The sequence below is a fragment of the Pezoporus occidentalis genome, unplaced genomic scaffold (genome assembly GCF_034315485.1).
Source record: "Pezoporus occidentalis ecotype Australia unplaced genomic scaffold, CSIRO_AGI_Poc_V1 ctg22, whole genome shotgun sequence".
NCBI lineage: Eukaryota > Metazoa > Chordata > Aves > Psittaciformes > Psittacidae > Pezoporus > Pezoporus occidentalis.
In genome coordinates, this window is record NW_026914072.1 from 5,095,379 (window position 1) to 5,112,500 (window position 17,122).

General features: G+C 37.3%; 1 protein-coding gene across 7 annotated transcripts in view; it reads right to left on the reverse strand.

Moving 5' to 3' along the window:
* Positions 1 to 308: 308 nt before the first annotated feature.
* The window catches only part of ELP4 (elongator acetyltransferase complex subunit 4), a 146,591-nt gene continuing 129,777 nt past the window's right edge, over positions 309 to 17,122 (reverse strand). For 3 of the 7 annotated variants that reach the window (XM_062620324.1, XM_062620332.1, XM_062620323.1), the window contains one exon: positions 3,250 to 3,813. In XM_062620324.1, coding sequence (XP_062476308.1) covers positions 3,682 to 3,813 — 132 coding nt within the window. In that variant the 3' untranslated portion in view covers positions 3,250 to 3,681. Of the gene's footprint in view, positions 842 to 3,249; positions 3,814 to 10,927; positions 10,970 to 17,122 lie in introns of those variants that run through there. The other 4 variants (XM_062620330.1, XM_062620329.1, XM_062620325.1 and 1 more) reach the window with 4 other exon arrangements.

A 17,122-nucleotide genomic window follows, 5' to 3' on the forward strand; every position in this document is an offset into this window, starting at 1 on the left:
TGAATAAGCAGCATCATGTGCTCAGAGTGTGATTAAAAAAAGAAATGTAGGCCTTGCACTCAGGTACCTCACAAGAGAAAATAAAAAGCTCACGAGAAGTCATGGAGGGTAGTACACGCTTCTACCACCTCTTAAAGGCATAAAAGCATCTTCTTTCCTATTTCTGTTGTGCTGTGTGGTTATGGATGACATTTCTTCAGCACAGGCAAAATAATAACACTTTATTAAATTTCTAATATCTGATCCTGGAGAAATAGAGGTTTAAATGAGTTTGTGTGTAATTCTTGTAATGTATATACTTTTTTAAACAGTGTGTTACAACCTTGTGGGTTCAGAAAAACTTCATTAATAGCTCACTTTCCACTACTGGCACAGTAAAGGATTTTTGTAAGTTAGACTTTTGTACTTTTCCAAAAGCTGTCTTTGGAGCAACATCACTATTTTACATTAGATTTACAGTATGCATTACCATGCATATCAAATCTGAAGTGGCTGAATGCCCATTTTCAAATGCTTGTAGCTGCCGTTACAGAAAACTGAATTCAGCTGCATCTTGAAATTGCTTCTGAAATTCTTTACAAACATTGAAGAAGACTTAATCCATCATAATATTATTCATGTTCCCAATGCTTATATTTTGAAAACCTCAACACAACAGAAATTATATGAAGAGTTCTTATTTGACATATTAAAGACACAATGTTTTAAATTTCATTACTGCTTTCTTGACTGTGAGTCACAATTCTGTGAAGATCAGGTTCTTGTGCTGAATTGGGAATGTCTTCACCGGGATGAATCTATTGTTTCCTTGCTGAGTTTGGCGGTTTCAGTTTGTAGCCTGCTAAAAAGCAGGAAGTTCTGCTTAAAAAATCACAACAAACAGAAAAGCCTCATACCTCAATCTTTGCAGAAAAGAGCCCTCTGAGCAGGTGTTAAGAATGGCACAGATTTTCCACACAACCCAACAAAGGGGCTCTGAAAATGCAGAAAGAAGCTGGCAGCACATTGCAACTGCCTGTCAAGAGAGGCTGCACCCATTCTTCAATTACCTGAGCTGCACCCCTTAGTGAAGTGTTTCTCTTCAAACCAAGAGAAGAAGGAACTGAAGGATGTTTTACACCAGGAACTTGACAGTCACAGAGTGGTTATGGGGAAAAACCACAGAAAATCACCATGTAAATGCTTTTCCTGCTTCCCAAGTCAAAATTGCTTTTGGTGCAATGAATAAAATCTACACGTTATCTACTACATAGCTACATACTATCAGGCAGCATGTACATGCCATTATTTCACTTACCAGTTTGCTGTATTAACCAAGTCACTGTCATGTGGTGTCGTAACTGATGTGATATTTTGGAAGCAAAGAAGAGAATTTTTGCTTTATGTTTTTGCCTTAGGTAAAGAACAATGCACATCTGTATACTCTAACACTTACTTTATGAAGCATGTTTAGTGAATTAGAAAAAAATATTCAAGATTTGCAGAAGAAATTCCTTTTATTATACAAAATATTTGTCAGCTTTGATACCACAATTTTTGAAATTGAACTTATAAATGTATAGGACACATGTATACACATTTACATAGATGGAATATATATGCTACTTGGAAAGAATTTTCAGTTAATTTGCTAACTAGAATCTGACTGTGACTTTCATGATATTATCTCCCCTGTATGTGAAGTTAATGACCTATTTAAGTATATTTGTAGCAATTTGTATGTCCTGTGACTATATTTCACAAAGACATACTCTGTTTTGTGTTATTTACACTAGAAAGACGTACTATGCAAAACTTCTCCTTTGTTAAAAATCACTTTATCCTACGTATTTAAATTATTTCATGCTTTCAAAAGGCACAATTAAGTAGCTAATGAAAACTTCCATTCAATGTTACACATAACAAAAAGAGAAAAAATGTTTGAGACATCAATGATAATATTTTAAATACACTGGCACAGGAAAGTAGATGTCTTTTTGCTTTATTAAACTGACAGTTCAGTTCTGAAACTTTATTTTGAAAAGATTTAAAAAGGATTTGTGTCTTTAGAAATAAAAATGTAACAGGCATATCTAAAAAATGTAGAAGAGAAAACCTGATTGTTACTACTAATGAAATAGCTGATGACAAAATAGTAGTCTTTTTGATTTTGATCACAAAAAATAAACTGGTAGTGACAGGATATGATGGATAGATTTGACATCCTGGTAAATCACTGTCATTGATTCAATTATTCTAATTCAGAATAAAAGCTGTATACAGTATGTGTTTATGCTACAGTGGAGTTTTTTAAGTGATTGACATTCATCATATTAGTTAGACAGTTTTAAAAGCTATGTCTTTGTTTTACACAGCGTTGTCAAGAAAAAAATAAAGAAGAACCTGGATTGAAGGAGAAAAAAAGCAAACCACTTAACCAGCTCTTGGTTCCAAACCCATCAAAATAAGTTACCATTATTGCATCCTATTAACATGTTCTTTGAAGAGTCAATTTCACTCCAGCCATGTAATACACTATTATAAAGACGAAATTTTGAAACTGTAATGCAATCTTACAGCTGGGTGGCTTGGAACTTCTGCAGAGAAGAAGGTATTACCTTTCAAAATGGAAGTCAGCCTCAGAAGAAAGAATGCAAACCACTTTAATTTACAGGTCAGCTTCACCTTACCATTCTTTTATTTGATGAGATACATGCAGAGATACATACAAAATAGTTGGAAGTTCACAAATTGTATATCTAAGGGTACAGAAGCTGAATTAGTTGTATATTCTGCCCTGCTTTAGACCAGCATGCTGTGATACCCCTCCCCAAGCTCAAATGCACTCTTCTGGTTTTCTAGCATTAATGTAGCTGTCGGTTTGAATTTCAATCTTGAATTATGTCTGTTGACATAATTTCATACTGCTGACTTCAATTGTTTAGGATTACTGTTTTGAACTACAGAAGGAAATAATTTCTTTTCTCTATGGATAGTAAATTCCATTCAAGTGCATTTTAATGAATGTAGTAAGCCCAAAGGCAAAATAATGATCTATAATATACTGCTGATTAAAACTCCCACCATTCTTAATTACTGATGTATTAGAATAAAACCTATCTATCTTACATATTTTAAATTTATCTTACATATTTAATAAACTAATGTAAATATTTCCTTCCATTAAAGAGTGGTATTTCAACTACAAAAAATGCTTTAAAACCTTAACTGTGTAGTTTGCTTTTGGAATAACACATGACAATGCACTGCTTAATTTCATTCCTTTATTTCAATGAATCGTCCAACTTATTATTTGCACAAAAAATGGCATAAAAGTATATAAAAATTCCATTGGAAAAAACAGCCTTTTTTTTAAACTGTAAAAATGACCCCATCTAAAAATGAAATGGTAAGAGTAATTTTTTTATTTTAAGGAAAGGAACGAAATACTGCATGTTTACAGTCGAGCAGAACAATGGCAGGACCCAACATAACAGAAGTAAAATCCAAACAAGCCCAAAATTAGTTAAAAAAAAACACAAAACCCAGAACAAAAAGAAAAAAAAAAAGGTGGCACCATATGATCACATGTATTTTTAAAGACTGCTGGGTCAAATCATTAAGAAAAATATTTATGTAAGTCATTAACACTCATAATTAGAGTGTCATACAAATCTGAGTGAAACTGCTAAGGAGAAATCACTAGAAGTCCAGGTGCTTCTTGCCGATGGCCATAGCACCACATCCTGAGCTCAGCAGTTTGGCGGATCCTGCCAGCTCCTGTTTGCTTGTGCGGCTCACTGTGTCTGACAAGTCTGGAGGCAAATGCAGTCGCTGTGGCAGGAGGGAGACAGGGAGAGAGAGAATATAAAGACAGAGAGGAAAAAAAAGAATAATTGCAGAATTTATTTTCCATAGCATATTTCAGAATGCAGTCTTTTTCCTGACTGATCAACACATATAAAACACTCCCTAGACACTCTTTTAGGCTGAGCTAGGAACAGTTTTGTATGTTTTCTATACACTGGATTCTGTAAATTGGAATATATTTTTTATCATGAAAATCTAAACAATATCCAAATGTCCTCGAGGTATTTAATTATATCTCTGGGCATTTTTCCTTTAAAAACAAGTGTTTTGCCTGTATGTCACCCCCTACATCAAATCCTTTGATTTCTATGGCATTACAATATAAGTATAGTTTTGTTTCAAACATGTATACTTTGTGGCATGGTCAGAAAATGGAGAGGGCTCACCCTGGTTCCAGCATTATCCTGCTAAATGTTTCTTCTTCATGTTCTACTTATAGTTGCTGATAAAACCAAGCAGTGATAGTAGTTGTATCTGTATAAGGCAACCATACATGCTGATCAAACCTTGCCATCCCTTGCGAGTTGTAAGAACATTATATCCAGTTTACAGATGAGGAAACTGAGACACAGGCTACATGGTTGTCCACAAGCACACAGTCCTTGCATAATGAACCTTATTTTTCAGCTATGACAAAAAATATTTCAACTCTCCCTCTGAGGTTCTTTTACACTGGAGATAGATACACAAAAGACATGACATTACCATTTAGCTGTGGTAAAGTAAGGTGAAAATGAATGTAAACCCGAGGCTTTATTTGGCTTGCTTTTGGACACAGTGAAGTACTGAAAGCTGGTGAGATGAAACAGCTGAGCATCTCCCACCCAGTGCAATAATTTATGAATCTGGTATCATGGAAGAAGCATATTTCTTGAAAGATTTAGTAGGCAAAGGCTAAATTGTGTGGCTCTTCCTTTAGAATGCACATACTTCTGAAGGGAACAGGATAACAGCAATGGCTGTTTAGGAGCCATAACTGTATTAGGAGGCTGTGTGGGCTATCTGTATTCTCTGCGTTTACTATGGTTTTGCTTTTATCACAATGCATAAATATAGCTGCCTTTATTCAACACCTTTGCAACATTTGTGGGATAAGAATGTAATTAAAAATATTTATTTGTATTAAATATTTATATAAGAAAAATCTGTATTTACAGATGTTCAATTCATTGCTAGCTCTGGGATTGCAATGAGCTGTAACTTGAGAGGTGCTCCAAAGTGCTTCCTACCACCAGCTACTCCTGGCTGTGGGCAGTGGAGGGAGAAGAATGTTATTTATCTTCAGTATGGGAAGGGAATGCATACAGTAACACATGTGGAGTAGGAAAGCCTGTGCCCAGGGTGAGATTACAGTCCTCTGCACTGAAATAGGACAAATGTGTGTATTTACTTGTAGCACTTTGCCTGTGAAGCACAGTATGTATCAAAAACCCATCCCCTGTATATATAATTTAGTAACTTTAGCTCTTACATGTCACTGTATTAAAATCAGTGATGCGCATGCTATCCTTCACCTACAATTCTTTCCTTATTCCTAAAAAGACTAAGCATGGCTGTGGATGTGAACTGTGCTCCATGATGCTGCATTTCTACATCAACACAACACAAACCAGGGCTTGTGCCTATCATCTTGTTTGTCTGCTGAGAAAAACATTTGGGAGGAAAGAACCAGCATACAACTTGGATTGTATGAGGGGGGCTGTGACCACCAGAAAACAAAGGATGAGGGAAAGCCGGGAAGCGCAGGGGAGCACTTGGCACATCTTTCAGTCACATTTTCTTTCCAAAAAAGTGTACAGTACTCTGCTAGCAGGGTACAGGGTATCTGGTATGTGGGAGGTGCAGAGACAAGAGAACTAATCCAACCTTCTCCCACACACTGTTAGCATCTCTCTGCTCCCACTGGGAGCAGGAGAGTTCACTTGCTCTCGGGAAAATGTAGTTCCACTGTCTTCCTCCTGCAATTAGTGACCCTCTTGCCAAGTCTGCCAAATGAATTCAGAGCAAGGTCATGAAGAGCAAACAGAACTGAAACTCGGCAAAATCTTCTTACGCAGGGACTGACTAATACCACAGACAGGGAACAACTGTAAATCCTGCCATGCTGGCCTGGCCTTCAAATGTGGTCCAAATAAAAAAAAAGTCCTTGATGTTTATAAATTTGCAAAGACTCAAATAGGAAAAGGAAAAATTAAAGATCCTCAGACTGGATGGTGGGACTGAACTAGGCTTTTATAAATGTGTTTGTTATAATGCAGTGTTTCATGATACACACATATACTCTTCTTGCCGCATCTTAGTGAGGAGGATGCACACTGCTCACTTAGTGACTAGCTATTCACTATTCCATTTTCTTGCTACTGTTTACTCTGAACTTTTCTGATATATTTATCGTATGCTATTCAAGCCTTGTTCTAAAGAGAGAATGGTTCTGAAGAGAGAATGACACATGTCAGTATGCAGCACTAGAATGCTTTGTAAATACCGTTATTTTCCTAATATTCTTGGGAGATAAGGCAGTAAAGTTACCTCCATTTTAGGGACAGGAAATTGAGGCACATAAATCCCATGGCAAAGTTGTCTAATAATTTCAGAAACACAAACTGAGGCATTTAGGACTTGCTTTTCCAGAATGTTTGGCATTGTACAGCGTTTCACATGATCAAATGCTAACTTTATTTGCAGCTGTGAGTGCCTAGCAATTCTTCAAGAACCTCCAGTTAGGCACTCAGAAAGCAAGAGACAGAAAATAAGAGTACAGAAATAAAAGTGCTGGGTTGAAGCAATGTGATCACACAGAAGCTCAGTGGTATAAGCAGAGACACATCATACTTTCTACAATATCCTTCAATTGTCTTAATTATGAGGCCATCCTTCCTGCAATCCTTGCCATCTCTACAATCCTAATTTTCAAACATGACAGCAAATCACTGGTTCTCCAGGAAGCACATTTTACTGTGTGTGCCACATTCATCCTCAGATCAGATGTATTTGGAACAGTAAACAACACTAGAGTCCTCTGAAAACAACTGAGTGTTACCCTGCCATTAAGATCTGATTCACAGTGCACACACACATTTCCTCTGAATAAAGTCTAAATAGGCATTTCAAATCACAATTCCTTACATTTCCCTTTTGCAGCTTAAAAACATAAAAATGGCTGCAAGTATTAGTACTATTAAATATTTTAACATCATTAAAAGTATTCTGAATTATAAACCACAAACTGGAAATTCATTGCATGGCATTACTCAGACATCCACAGGTTAAACAAAAGACCTTTATTTTTGGCACTGATAGAGACGCTGTGGTTCCTTGAATGAAGGCAGTAAGTAATAGCACGAATAGGTGATCCTTTTTGAACACCACCATTAGAGAATGATCAGACATTTTCACAGTTATGCTGACCACAGAAACCAATTACATTTAAAGTTCTAATTTAGGACCAAATGTTTTCTGGTGGCCAGACTCTGCTATTTCTGAGGCTATGACCTCCATCCCTTTAAATCTCTCTTATCAGTCTGATAAGAATCAAGCTGATTTTGCTCACATTGGCAATCCCAGTCTCAGTTTTCTGCTTCCAAGGGCTTAATTTCTGCTCCTGCCAGTCCTGGCTTTCTCTTGCCCATTTCTGCCAATATTCCATTCCCTGCTGCTGTTTATTCTTTTAAATAATTGAAGATTTTCACTAAAACATTCCAGCACATGTATAAACACAAAACTTCCTGAAGCCTACAGCAAACTGGCAGGCCAACAGTATTTTAAGGCAAAATGGTCATAGGCTGGCAAAAGTAAATATGCAAGTGAAAAAAGGAACCTCTAATTGCCTTCCGTGTGATAGTATCTTAAGAGCCTGTATCAAAGAAAGGTAAACTTTGTCCGTGTGAAAAACTAGGGAATGCTGGAGTAAAATTCCTTTGTGCAAGTTAATTGTGTATCTGCATTACTATAGTAAACAACCTACATGATCACACCCTTTTCACCCATGCAGGCTGTTAGGAAGGTTTAAATTTAGGATCTTCAGAATCAGACTCTAAGCTTCATCGATTAAGAAATAACTGGCTATGGGAGGAGGCGTAGCCAGGGAAGGGGCATGATCTGAGTGCTGGTGCTTCCCGCCTGAACAGAACCTGAAGGCTTTGCAGTGATAGGGAACAATTACACTGAAGCCAGCTCAGCACACAGCTTTAGGGCATGCATTAGGAAAGGAAAACAGTTGAGACAAAACTTATTACATACTTGGCCCCTGCTCCTCCCTCTGCCTGAAGAAAACTTCTAATTACTTTATTTGTTCTCAAGGGGGGGGGGGAGTAGCAGTGGAAGATAAGAATACCTAAAATGACAGGCCAGAAGGGACATTGAGTAGTCAGTTAGTCCAGTCCCAGCACTGAGGACCAAATACAGTACTGATAGTTTTCTGACCTGGTTTGCCTTAAAAAACTGGGATGCAAAGATTCAAGTCATGGCTATTCTATTCACGACGAACTTCCAGTCTGCTGGTATATTTGGTTGGAGTGTAATCTATTTTTTAAACCAACAAAATCCCTAGCAGACAAAAACACTAGCAAGTGCTTTGCCAGCGTAGCTTATTGTATCAAAAGGATTATTTTACAGATTTAGTACTAAAACTAACCTTTCCAGTGTAAGACTTTTTTCTCTTCAGCATTAAGAGGACTGACCAGCAGTTTTCCTAACAACCTTTCCTGATGCTGATTATACCTCATTACAAAATGCACAGAAACAGTACGCAGGTTTTAACTGAAAGTAATTATTCTTCATATTATTAAAAAATCATTATAATATTTTTTATGCTATTATAACTGCAATATTGTAGCAAACAAATACATAGTAACATGAGTGATGCAAAACCATTGAATCTCATAGAAAAAGAGGTGGTAGCTCATTCTTAAGTTCATATATATTAAAGTAATTCCACTGAAGTTAACCTTATGACTCTGTGAACAGTTATATGAAGTTTTAACAACTGAGCCCAAACTTCCCAAAATTAAACTATAAAAAAAAAATCTTTACAGTGCAGTCTATTTGGATCTTTGACCATAAAATAAATGCTTATTAGTCTACTACGGCTGCAGTCCTGCCTTGGGGCAGGGAGATGGGTTAATGACCTCTCTAGATCCCTTCTAGTTCCATTTACTGCAACTCCATGAACACTGAAGCCACCAAAGCTGAAGGGATTTGGTTTAGGGGGAAGAAAAATTTTAGGAATGCTGGGAAAATGAAAGATGCAGACTCCTAGTTGGGGAGCTTTATACCCTGCTTATTTCTCTTTGAAGCAGAACTCTTGCCATTCCATAAAGCCCACACAAGAGAACAGGAACAGTCTGTGGTACAGAATTGAGTTCCTGTTTCTGTTTCCTCTTCTGCTTATGATGCCCATAATGCACCCCCTGCATTATGTTTTCCCTTTTCTGTCTTTTTATTAATACTTCATTTATAATCACCAGTAATTATTTCTATTATCATAGTACCTAGACTTCAGATTTTTACATACCTTCACTGGAACTGCTCTTCTTATTTGGGCAGTGGGGGAAGGATTTAACAGGTGGCTAAGCCTGCCAGGGACACTGAGTGTACCTTCAATGCAGTGGCAACACATGGCACTGATTCTCTGCCATGCTCTCAGCTACAGCTTCAGGGCCATTGTGATGTGTCTGTTTACATGGTGAAAATGTACTGAATGAACAAGCTTACCTGATGTTCTCACAGGCTGCATCTTGCAATTCTAACCGAGGTAGCTGCCGAATGGTTACAGACTTCTTAGGAGATACACATTTCAGGAGCATCTTAGCCTTGCCAATCAGTGACTTTACTGCTTTCTTACCAGGTCATCATCAAGCACAGTAACCAACTGGTCTTCACAAGAACGAATTACTACCTTTGGGCTTAATATCAAAATGCATGTGCAGGTATGAAACAAAGATGAACAAAGATATTCAGGCATGAAGCTAAATTTTTTCAAGAGAGAAGAGTTCAAATATTTTACATGGAGATGACTATAAGCTCTGGCCTCTTCTCTTGTAAAGTTTGACAACTGAGACACTAGGTATGTGTATTATGATGAAATTAATTAACTTTTATATGATATATAGTCTACTGGAGTGACATATCACTTATGCTGACATAACTTTGCCACGACTCACACAATCTTGCTAGGAAAAGATATAAAATTCTTACTAATGCCACAAAACCTAAAAATACTTCCTAGTGAGAAAACAGTAAGCCCTTTACCACTGAAGACATTATAAGCTTTCACAGCAACTGAAAAGTCATTTCAATAGGCCTAGACCTGCGTCATGCAGAAATCCTATGACAGTCTTGAAATTTGGTTCACAAATAGTGACAGCATCTCACAATCTATTACATTTATCTTGTGGAGAGAATGGTGCCAAACTGTCCTCCCATAACTGTATTTAGGTCTTAGGCAAGCTATTTTTAAACTCATTTATTATGAATCTCTTACTTTCCTGTTCATGTTACAATTTTCTCAGTATTTTACGTAATTCAGGAGACAAGTTTTCTGTATAATGGACATGACTCAGTTTCTTCTTGTTCTGCAATACTTACAGATGCTATATTACCATTTTAAAATCACAGCAATGAATACATTTTCTAAATTGATTATGAAGACAAACGACTTTTAAATAGAGCATTCTAAAATTTTCTACTTTTCAGGTGACTATGATTGACTAATCACGACTAGATCAACCCATGTTAAAATAAGCACATCTATCACATGTATTTCCTATTTTTATTTTTTTTAAAGTTAAAGTATAATCTGAGCCATCAAAATTAATCATTGCTAACATCAGGTGTTGAGAGAAGGCTTCCACTAAGAATAGCTGATAAATATACTTCTACCTACATATCCCTGCTTGTCTGCTAAAGGACACATTGCTAATATGAAAATACTTTTTTTATATATAGCTAATAATATGTAAAACACTTGAACACTATTCTAAACCTCTTATTTTCCACCACTTACATAATGTAAAATAAAACCAGGGTAATTTTCATTTTTACCTTATCTGCAGGACAGTGATGTTTTGTGGTGGTTTCCAATACTACAAAGAGATTATTTAAACAGGGACTTTAAAGGCACCTGGCAAAATTAAAACCCATTACTAAACACACTTTTGTGACAGATTTCATAAAAGCTGTTTTACTTTTCAGAATGCTGAACCTTAGTATGTGCCTCTTTAGTGCAGCTTTCCAGTCTTACCTGCTTTACAGAAGCAACATGATAATATCCAGAAGAATTCAGTTCAAACTGTGATTCATTTGGATACACCAAATGTCCTGTCCCCTGGCCAGGAAACTATACAAAGTACTTAAAATCTAAACTCTTGAATCTGAATTTAAAACTTTGTTTATTTAAACACTGGCTGTTGCAAAGTGAAACTCAGAGATACCTGTACACATAAAATTTAATTCTGTATATTTCTGTAAAATGAATCCCTAGAGGGTTTCAGATGGCTGAAGAAGTTCTAGTAACATGCAAGTAGAAATGGGTGGGGTTTTGTAATGCAGCATGTGCAGCATTAATCACTATGTTTCAGTGACAGAAAAGGAAAGTACAGACAATTGTCTGAACAAACGCTTTCATTCCAAAGAAAAACCTCCAAGATGTTTTAAAGATGATTTGCTACATGTGAAGGGACACAAGGGAAAGACAAAAATACCAGGAGGATTTACCTTCTGTGACGCTTGAGAACACTGAGTATTTGGCACCACATAGTGCCACTCCAAATCACATGTACAATTAACAGACCTGCTTTATACTACGACTGTACTCTCCACAAAATGAAGAAGCTCCCCATGTTATAAGTGGGGCTGGATTAACCAGGGATGGTTATACGCTATCCAAGGACTACAGCTGTTCAATCAGTTGTCTTATCAAAATTCAGAGAAATACATTGTAATCTTACAACCAGAACTGTACTAAATATTTACATAGCACACTACTGAAATAATGATCCAGCTCCAGTCAAGCACATATTGAAACAGTGTCTCTGTCCTAATGAGTTTGCAGTCTGAATACACAAAGTAGGTGAAAAGGTAGAAGTGAAAGATAAAGTAGAAGGAAAAAGTCATGATACATAAATAGTGAATTAATTAAAAAGTTTTGTTTTGTTTTTTTTTTCTTTCCAACTGAAAATAATATTGCACAGAAAGGTGAGTGAAAAAGAAAAGTCATAGGGGAAGAAATTAAGTGACAAACAGCTAAAGAGAAGAGGGCGTGAAGAAAAGATGGAGGGCAGGAGATATATTAACTAGGTGTGTTGAGATTGGAATACATTGTCTAAATGTTGAAGGGAAATACTGTTCTAAATTCAAACAGTGGTTGAGGAGTCTGATTATATCATCTATGTCCAAAGCAAACAGACTAACATTTCTCCTGTAGAGATGTTCTTTTTTTGAATTTCTCCTCCCTGAGCTTACACAAGAGGAGTGTGGGATCCATGATGCAAGTCTGAGTAGTTCTAGGGCTGTCAGGATAGTCGGATGTATGCTAATGTTAATGCCATATTCTCTTCCCTGATGGATTCTTTCAACCTAATTGCAGCTGTCTACAAGTCAGCCATTCAGTCTAACCTATATTATATACTTAGGATAAGTGAATCATCCTTGCAAGTGCTTGCCCATATCTGCTGATTATTCAGGAAACCTGGATATTCAGGAAACCTTAAACTAAATTCTTAATTTGGAGTGTCAAGGAGAAGAATTCAGTACTACAACTCTGTGAAACTTCTCATTGAGACAGTGCCTCCACATCTCTTTCTTTGAATGACAGTGCAACATGCCACACAGTACGGATTTTGTATCAAACCACAGACGGCTCACTGGAAACGTTCCAGAGTTGCTGGTGATGCCTGCGCTGCTCTACAACTTGGGTCTCTCTACTGGGAAGCTTGAGAAGTGTTCAAGACACTGTCTGTACAAAAAGAAGCTATGTAAGTGAGAAGGAGGGAGAAACAGCACTCAGAGACAGGGGCATCTGTTCTAGGAGGTCCAACATACTACAATGTTACTGCCACCTTCTAAAATTTCAGCTAAGTTGGAAAACTGGTAAATATTTGAGTTTGCATCCACAACTATCTGTTACAGTTCACTGTAATCTATCAGGCGTCTGTCTCATCTTAAATATGTTGTCACTTTTCAGAAAAGTCATTAATACACCCATTTAAACCCACCATTTTATCTGAGGGTGTGCAATGCCACAAATAACTGATAAAATGTTTTCTGTCTCTAGATAAAATGGTTTAAATAGATCTCAACACTTCACAGGTTGTGCTCCAAAACAGGTAACTCTCACTGGCAAGTCTCCATTACAACTGCATGTCAATGCCTGATTTGCCAACTCAAAAAACAAACAACAGATATGCAGACAGATTTCTGAATGGAACAGTTCTGCCAGTGATTGCTAAACCATGCATGGCCTACAACCTTCCACTGGTCACAAGTATCTAGTCTCTAAATCCAATGAAACTGAGTTTAATGAAGTGGTTTCCTAAGAAGAACAGAGGAAAATGGGCCCTGCTCTGAGACTCTGGACCAGCCCAGTTGGACCAACTGCTGCCTCAGTAGTTTTTCCAGATTTTGCATATATCGGCAATACAGATTTCCTCCTATACATCAGTTGAAGAAGTTGTGTGTACAAACATAACACGCAACTATGCATGCAAATGCACACATTATTTCTCACTGCATATGAATTACTGATAATGGCCAATGTGTCTACCTACAGAATCTCTCCAAGGCTGAGACAGCATGAGCTGCACTGTTTTACATTCAACTACAAAATGCAAACCACAGGATCACAGAATCACGGACTGGCTTGGGTTGCAAGGAACCTTGAAGCTCACCCAGTTCCAACCCCCTGCCATGGGCAGGGGTACCTCACGCTAGATCAGGTTGCTCCAAGCCCAGTCCAACCTGGCCTTGAACACTGCCAGGGATGGGGCAGCTACAGCTTCTCTGGGGAACCTGTGCCAGTGCCTCACCACCCTCACAGAAGAGAACTTCTTCCTAGTATCTCATCTCAATCTCCCCTCTATCAGGTTAAAGCCATCCCCCCTCGTCCTGTCCCGACATGCTCTTGTAAAAAGTCCCTCTCCAATGATGGGGTTCTGGTACCTACTGGCTTTCTTGGGTCTCATGGCAGTTCATGCTTCTAACTAGGCTGCATGGTAGAATCCACTAAGCAAGTATGGCAACTGGAAAGGAGCATTGGGCTCAAAGATCTGGCCATGCCTGAGATACAGAAAAAGAAACCACCTATACAGTACGTCCTGAATGCCTGTTTCAAGAGACCACTGTCACAGGTTTGGCAAATCGTTGGTTACAAAACAGGAGCGCACAAGGGGGCAAAACGTAAATACTTGCTGGGGGGGTGGTATTGTTTTATACTGGGAGTAGCCCTTTGCTCAGTAGTCTACTTACTTTTTTAGGTCAGCTAGAATTAGAGAATTTTCATTGCTAGGCAGCTCAGAACATCTATGAAGCATTTTTGGGTGTTCAGACCTGAAGCATGAGCTGTCTGAAGGGAAGATTCATTGCCCCATGTTACATAGCCTGCCAGGCCTTCCCCTCACCCTGACGGCACAAGGGCTTGGGCAACAGGAAAGCACCTTAACTTTGTGAAGAAACATATTACATGACCAGAACACGATAATTAGCACATTTGTAAAGCTTCAGGGGTAGGAACAATTTAATAGCTTTGTGAAGCAGACTAATTTTCTGCAGCTTTTTATCTTTTTTTTTTTTCTTCAATCATTTTGCTTTTCATGCATGGACAAGTTCTCTGCTACAGGTATTTTCTGAGTCTGCCTCACAGGATTATTAGGTGTAGAGAAACAGAAATTATTCAATCACTTTAAAACAGTGCTATGCAAGTGCAAACTATCATTACTAATCTCTGTTTTAAAAGAAAGTATCATTTACATAGATAAAGGTATTGCTGGTTTACAAAATTCTGCACATTTACAGACCAAGGCTGCTAAACAGAGGACCAGTTTGTTTATGTTTGTGGCTTTTCACAAGCTTCAAAATTCTGCAATGGCAAATGCCACTGTCAGATGCTCCATGCTAAGGCAAAACCCAGGCCAGAACAGAAAAGAAGTATTTCTGCTACCAGTGTCTTCTCACTCTAAAACTGTCACTGATAATGAAGAATGCTCAGACCCTGTAACTCCCATGTAAGTCTGTAGACATCATGTATTTTAATATCTCTTATTTTCAGTACTAATCCTCCATGACTTATGAGAACTGTAGTTAAAAACTCCAGCTAACAAAGCTTTTTGTAGTGTTATTACCAAATAACCTTAGACTTCAGAAATCACTCAATTGTTATTTAATATCTATACTATTGGATCAACCTGTTTTGGTATGAAAACATACTGTGGCATATATTTACTCAGTGATTGATATTGCTCATACAAAAAAATACAAAAATCACATTGGTGATCAGGTGGTGACTCCCCTTTGGCAAACCAGTGCTTTAAAGGAAGTTTAAACACAGAATATGAAGTTGCTGGGAAAGGTTAAAAGACAGGTCATTCTAATACCTTTTTAAATGACTCCAAGACAGCAGGACTCAGTGTAAACTGAAACAAACATATTAAATATGTGTGATAGAAACCGGTATCACATTAAATGTGAAACTTTTGTGACTAAACATGACTGTTTATCTGGAAGCTGGGGGGCGGGGGGGTGGGGGGGTGGGGGGGGGGTGGGTAGTGGGGGGGACGACGGACGAACATTTGAGCAGATTCCTACATCAAAAATGTGTTTTGTACAGAAACTATATGGCAAATTATAGTTATTTGCTTTCAGTCTTTTCTAGCTGTTGTTTGGTTTTGTACTTTTCACGTGTATTTTTTTCATTTCACTTCTTTATTCCCTACTACAAGTAAGTCTCTTTAGAGCAATAAGATCTTTAAAATCCCTTTAGTGTTTAAAATGTCAACAATTCAGTAGGCTATACTTGATGAATAGGACAGATAGAAAAACCTGCCTCAAGTTTTTATCTCAAGAGAAGTAAGGTGCTTTCAAGAGCACTTGATGTGAGATTTAGAAGCCTGCTGCTATTCAGCCAGGCACTCTTGAGAGCTGTTAAGTCCTGACCCATAGCATGAAAACAGGTTGGAGGGAGGGAAGAAATACCAGTAGCAAATGTATTTTGTACTCCTTGTGTAATTTCTTCTAAATACCATTTTTAAACATTTCTTCCTATAACAAGTAAAAACGTTAAGAGAGTAGGCTATCTTTTCAGATGATCTTATTTGAATATTTTGAATGTAGCTGGAACTTGCCAGAGGAAATAGCTACAGCACTGGAAAAAGATGAAGCTCTAAAGGAAAAAAATATCTAAATGGTTCTTTCCATTTGAATAGACAGCACTGACATATTAAAGCTTCCTATTTTTGACAAAAGACATAGAAAACAAAGATGTTTTAACTTCAAAACATGCAGTGGAAGAGTATGTAATGGTTTGATTTGCTATAATTATATATATAATTTTTTTTTTTAAATCCTTCCATGGTATACAACTAATCTGAATACCAGACTACAATGAGTTCATTAAACATCATAAAACGATCAGCGCAAGATATCTGCACACCAATAATAATATCAGATGAAAAATAAACCAAACTGTAAGTGAATCCTTTTCACAGTTTATTGTGCTTGTACACATGCTCTCTACCTCAAAAGTACTTTAGCTGGGTAACCGGTTGCTTGAATAAGAACTTAGTTAATAACCTAACAGCGACTGACCACATTATTTGGGCAAACGTCTCATCAGTATCTTCTGCCCTACTTTCAGCATCTCTGATTTTCGTAGAGATATAAAAGAAAAGGCAAAACTAGGTCATTCCTGGGTTGAACAAAAGAATTTCTGTAGTAGTATAAATTACTGACCTTTCTAATAAGCCTGGCATTCCCAGCAAACCAGGTCATCCAATCCAACTTAACTAATTAATGGTATCCTCCAATAACTAACAATAATTGAGGTACACAAGCCAGTGAATTCAGGAGAAATGCTTCTATTGCTTGTCTAAAGCTTTTACACTTAAGAAACACTATTTCCTCAATCAGAATAAAATCTGGAGATTGTGTTTGGTTACTAATGAGCACACAGTCATTACTATTACAGTAAATATTTCATACTAATTGACAAGCATCTCTATACCTGAGACTGGTACTCTGTATGTTCCTTTTCACCTGAGAACATTCACCCATTAAATCATCATCA